We start from the raw sequence: 6,315 nt of genomic DNA on the forward strand, positions 1-6,315 counted from the left end.
TGATCGAGAACTGGCGAACAAAGTGCAAAAGCTCAAAACGACCGGTCGGATCGTTACATTAAGAGAGTTAATGATTTATACGTCTTATCTGCCTTTAATTTATATATTGAGAAGATGAGTAGCAATGATAACACACATCTTTGGCATGCTAGACTTGGACATCTTAGCATGAATAAATTAAAAGCCATGATAAAATTGAATCTAATAAAAGGAATGCCTAACTTAAGAAATTTTGGTGGAGGTGAGGTTTGTGAATGATGTCAATATGGAAAGGCACATCGTCTTCCATTTGACAGATCCTTGTCAAGGTGCAATGCTCCACTAGAATTGGTTCATAGTGACTTGATGGGGCCAATGAGAACTACTTCATTCTCAGGCTATTCTTACATGCTAATTTTCATTGATGATTTTACTAGATTCACTTGGGTTTATTTTGTGAATCACAAGTCAGAAGTTTTCAATAAGTTTTTGGAGTTCAAAGAAACATTTGAAGGCAAACTCGATTCCAGAATAAGGCAGCTGCGGACTGATAATGGAGGTGAGTTCACTTATGAAGAATTTCTCTCTTTCTATCGTCGGAATGGTATTAAAAGAGAGCTCACTTGTGCTGATACGCCACAACAAAATGGAGTGGCTGAAAGGAAGATCTGACACTTAATTGAGACATGTAAGAGTTGGCTTCATACCAAGAATTTACCTAGAGCCTTGTGGGCTGAAGATATGAAATGCGCAGCGTATGTGATTAACAGGATGCCGCTTTCTCCAAATAATATGAAGTCTCTTTATGAATTAATATTTGGAGAAAAGCTTAGTGTTAAACACCTCAGAGTTTATGGCTCTATTTGTTATGTTCACATCCCGGATTCTCAACGCAGCAAGTTGGATTCCAAAGCAAGAAAATGCATCTTTGTCGGATATGATGAAAGAAAAAAGGGTTAGAAGTGTATGGATCCTAAAACTCATCTCTTCGTTGTTTCAAGGGAAGTCATATTCGATGAATTCTTTTTGTATTATGGAATTGCGGAAGAAGGGACATGTTCTAAACCCTTGAACCTTGAAGCATCAAATCTGCCTATCACACGTACTTCTTTAAATAATACAGTTGTCGAGGAGCTAAGAGAAAGGGGGAGCCCAAGAACTTAACGACATGAAACTCAGCAAGGAGATGATTCAAGTGTTTTAGGAAGGCCAAAAAGAACTATTGTCAAGCTAGCTCGTTTCAAAGATGAAATTTTTATCAGCACATACTCATGTTCCTTTGCAGGACCAATTGAAGAACCTTACGGAAGAAAGAGGAGCCAGAAAAATAGTGTTGAGATCTTTACCAAGACACGTCCTAAAGAATCGGTTAAGTTCTTCCGCGACAAGCGTGAGATAGCTTCCAAAAATTCACTTTAAGGGGGAGTGTGAGAAAAATAAAGTTAATTTTTTCGGGAAAACATAGATTTCTCTAGAATGTCCTAGTATACTATCCTTGATATTTATCTAGTAGACACATCTAGATGTTAAATGTTGTGGGAAAATAATGTTATCTAGTAGACATATCTAGATATTCTAGAGTGTTGTTAGAAGATAAGATTAGCTAGAATCTTCCTTGTACATTATCTAGAATCATCCATAGACAAGTATCAATAGGGGGTGTCTTGTTCATTTGTAACTAAGCCAAAAATTCAGAAAGCCTTTCTTTCTTAAACAAGTCCTCCTCTCCAAAACTCTCTTTCTCTTTTTAAGCTTCCTCTTCTTTAGTTGAATCCTCCAATCTTAGTTAACGATCTTGGGCTAGCAGAAGGTCTCCAATAATATTTTTGTCCTGCTATTCTTTACAATATGTTGTCTAAAGAAATTCATATGGACACAGGCAAACTCCTCGGGCTTGGTACAATGAACTCAAGACGTTCCTTCTTTATTTGGGATATGTCAAAATGAATCTGATGCCTCACTTTTCATTCGCAAAGTGTCGAACAACTTTTTGTATGTGCTAGTTTTTGTCGATGATATCATCATCACCGGGAACCACAACTCAGATGTAAATCAGGCTATCTTTTGTCTTGCTGGATGTTTTTCCATTAAGGATCTCAGGAACCTTAACTTTTTTCTTGGAGTTGAGGTGCTCCATATTGCAGATGGAATTACTTTATCAAAGTCAAATTACATCAATGAAATGATCTCTGAAGAAAACATAAAAGACTGCAATTCAACAAAAAACCTAATGAGTGCCACTGAAGTGCTTCAACAAAAGTGATGGAAAAATCACCACCAAGCACAATAAATGGAGGAAACAGCTTAATGGCGTCACCAGTATATCAGTGTGATAGCTCATGAGCTTGCTGAGGTCTCAAGTAACCCTCTTGTGAATGCTTGGTATGCTGGGGATGATCCTATTGCACCTACTGAGATTGCTGATTTGTGCTTGGGTGTTTATGGGACTGGTGCTGGTGGTGGATTTGTTGGGCAAGTGTATAAGGATAGTTGGGGCAATGGTTTCAATTTGCATGGAGTGAAAGGGAGAAAGTTTCTTGTTCAGTGGGTCTGGAGCCCTCTTAGGAGGAGATGCTTTGGTCCTAATGCCATGGATTAGATTAGTCATGGTCATTGACTATATAGCTAGAAGGATGTTCCTCTTGTACAGAGTAGTCTTCAAGTTAAATTATGCCCCTTGTATTTTCTCTTTATGTAATTCTTTCTTTTCCCCTGGCGTATGTTTCAGATAAATTACTATGTTATTGTTATTGGAATTGTCATTGTTAAAGCTCAAACAAGATATAATGGTAGAGAAAAAGGCAGTGGAAAAATATATCTGCAAAAGATGTGGTAAGAAGAGTATCAATAGTAACTTCAATGACAACTTGAAGATGGCATGATGGAAGATGATCTATGGAGAATAACTTTTGACAAACTATTGCTTTATTTTTCAATGAAAAGTATGAGTAACCCTGTCGAACCCGGTTTCTATTTTCAAATGTGCATTCTGCATACTTCATTCTGCTTTCAGATCAAGTTGTACAATGGAGGCAAAAAGGTTTTCGGAAACAACTTTCGCATGGTGGAGGTATAAAGGACTTGCTAACAAATAAATATAATAGGCCTACAGACATAAAAAATAAAAAAAATAAAAAAAGTTTGCTTCATGTTATCCTTATTCTACTCTTATTATAACAAGTCTTCTACAAATTTTATCTGAACAAACTTCCTGGCCTCAAATCCCTACGTCAATGTGTGACCAGTTGAAGTCTTATCTTCTTGAGTTCCAAAAGCGCTTCTTTCATGTTGATTCTTGCATCTGGTGACACTGAAGTGCAGCTTAACGCCAATTCCATGATAGAAACCAAACATTGCATCTCTACATTTAGGGGTTCTTCCTTTGGCCTCATCAAATCTGCATCCACTAGTTGTGTAACTCCAGTAGGAAGCGAGTCGTTCACCCAATTTCTTTGCTTAAATCTCCAGTAAACATTTCATCACTAGGCCTCCTCCTTGTGAATGTTTCCATCATCACGATACCAAAGCTGTAGACGTCACAACTTGTTGATACAAGTCCATCTTGTCCATACTCTGCAATGATGATGTTAGAAATCATCAGTTTAAAGTATTTTATACTAGTTCGATAGATGAATCATCATGCGAGAAAGATAAGAGAAGAAGTTGAGGTACCTGGCGCAATGTATCCAATGGTCCCAATAGTCTTAGTTTGTCTAGAACTATCCTCTGCACCTAACAGTTTCGCAATCCCAAAATCACTTAAATGGCCAACCATGTTGTGATCTAGCAAAATGTTGCTAGGCTTCAAATCACAATGCACCACTGGCTCTGAATAACCGTTATGGAGATAGTCTAAGGCAGATGCTACATCTATCATTATGTCCAATCTATGCAACATGTCTAAGAATAAGTCATGAGAGTGTAACCATTTGTCAAGGGTGCCATTTGGCATGTACTCCAATATTAAGGCCTTGAACTTAGAGTTGGAACAAGAAGTTATGACTTTCGTCAGGTTTCTATGCCGAAGGTTGCGTAAGATCTCACATTCTGTGTCAAAGCTCTTGAATGCACCTTCAAGTTCCAGGTTGAATACCTTCACTGCGAATGTCATCCCATCCTTTATCCCTTTGTACACCTTGCTAAAACTCCCAATACCAAGCAAATTGTCCGTGCTGAATCCATTTGTTGCTTGTTGAAGTTCATAATACGAAACTCTTTCGTAGGCCCTCATGGATGATACCTGATCAGTTAATCCTGATGGCTCATTTCTATTTCTTCTTCTTCTTAAAATAAGAAATCCAACGGCTAATGCAACAAATACCGATGTTATTCCCAAAAGACTATACAGGATCGAGAAAAGCACTCTTTTTCTCCTCGCCCTTCGCGGAGACTTGACTTGACATGGAGGCACTTGGAGCCTTGATACACCACATAATGCATGATTAGACACAAAAGACTGATTGGTGAAGTTTGCGAAAGGACCACCAGATGGAATTTCTCCGCTGAGTTTATTGAAGGAAACATTAAGGTATCTGAGGTACACAAGAGCTTCTAAGGACTTTGGTATTTCACCAGTTAGATTGTTATAACTCAAATCCAAGAATTCCAAGCTTAACAATTTCCCAGAAGACTCTGGAATGGGGCCATCTATTCTGTTGTGTGATAGAGAAAAATTAATCAATTTTTGTAGACCTCCCATCATGCTAGGAATCATGCCTGAAAAGTCATTGTATGACAATTCAATTTTTGTAATAGCCTTTAGATTTCCAATTATGGGAGACAGAACACCAGAAAATGAGTTTGATGCTGCATCAAGTATCAATAGATCTTGAAGGCTCCACAGGCTCTCAGGTAAACTGGAGTTCAATCTGTTGGAAGCTAAATAAAGATTTCTCAAACTAGTAAGGTTCCCCAAACACGACGGTAATGGACCTGAAATTTTATTTTGCCTAACACTCAGGTCTCCAATATTTTGTAAAGAGCAAATTTCATCTGGAATAGTCCCACTTATCATGTTACTTTGTATAAGAAACCTTTGAAGCTTCTGCAAACCTCTAACAGTTTTGGGGATGAACCCTGTCAAATCATTGTCAAATAGTGATATGATAATCACATTTGTTAGGTTTCCAATTTCTTCTGGTATAATGCCACTGAGTTTGCACCAGGGTGCAGAAAATATTCTGAGAGAGCTCGAGAAATTACCGATAGAAGCCGGAAGAATGCCATTCAAGGGATTTGGACCAATGACCAGTTCTCTTAGATTTCGACATCTTGTCAGTGAAGTCAGGAAGGTTAGAGTGATTCTGGTTGATCAACTTGTTTTGCCCTAACTGTAGAAGTTGAAGGTATTCTAAATTACTTAGGGAATCAGGAATGGAGCCTGAAAAGCTGTTGTTAGAAAGGTCTAGAGCAATGAGTTTTGATGCATTAGAGATTGAAGCAGGGAAGAGGCCACTGAGATTATTTATTCCCAAATAAATTTCTTAGAGATTTGGTGTCCCTTGGCCTACATTTAATGGTAGACTCCCTGAAAGCTGAGAATCCACAATGGTCAAGATTTGGAGGGATGAAACTTTGAAAATGCTTGCTGGAATTGAGCCACTCAGCGTATTTTGATACAATCCGAATATTTGGAGCTTTTGAATATATCCAATCTCCATTGGTCCTGCCAAATTAGGAAATTCAATAACACACAAGTGATTGAATATAAATGAATTGGCAATGAGGAAAGGGACAAAAATTAAAATTAACTGAACATCCAAAATGCATGTGGAGAAATAGAAAGACATCTCTTGAAACTAAATAGCACGCGAAACTGATGAATCCCATTTTAGCACGCGAAAAGCACTTACATGTATTGCTAGGTAACTCCAAGCTGCAGTGCTGTCAGCACAGTTAAGTTGCCGATTTCTGCTGGTATGGTTCCGGTGAGATTATTTTGAGACAATGATAATATTTGAAGTTTTGAGCAGTTCTGCAAATTTGGAGGATCAAACCGATTGCTTGAAAGCGCAAGTACCTCTAAATTTGGAAGATTGTCGCATATATTTCCAGGAAGTTTCCCATAAAGATTGTTCTTTGTTAGACCAATCTGTTTAAGTGATGACTGGTTAAACATAGTTGGTGGTATAGATCCTATAAGCTTATTATCTTGCAGGTCTATGGAAGTCAGGCAACAAAGGCTACTGATTTCTTGAGGAATTTCTCCACCAAGTAAATTCCCTTGCGGTCTTAAATTCTTTAGCCGAAAAATGATGGGATTGCACCAGTAAAGTTATTATTCATGAGCCAACTCCTCAGGTAAATTCCCATGGAAGGTATATCGAGGGAATGAGG

The 6,315-nt window shown here is 38.1% G+C and overlaps 1 protein-coding gene across 1 annotated transcript; it reads right to left on the minus strand.

Annotated features, from left to right (window-relative positions):
• LOC109209403 (probable LRR receptor-like serine/threonine-protein kinase At3g47570) lies at positions 2,968–5,282 on the minus strand. Its single transcript, XM_019372664.1, has 2 exons — positions 3,652–5,282; positions 2,968–3,552 (listed from the first exon to the last, which is right to left on the minus strand). The coding sequence occupies exons 1-2, from the start codon at positions 4,991–4,993 to the stop codon at positions 3,419–3,421; spliced, it is 1,476 nt and encodes a 491-aa protein (XP_019228209.1). The 5' UTR covers positions 4,994–5,282; the 3' UTR covers positions 2,968–3,418.

The sequence above is a fragment of the Nicotiana attenuata genome, chromosome 2 (assembly GCF_001879085.1).
Source record: "Nicotiana attenuata strain UT chromosome 2, NIATTr2, whole genome shotgun sequence".
In the NCBI taxonomy this organism is placed as follows: Eukaryota; Viridiplantae; Streptophyta; class Magnoliopsida; order Solanales; family Solanaceae; genus Nicotiana; species Nicotiana attenuata.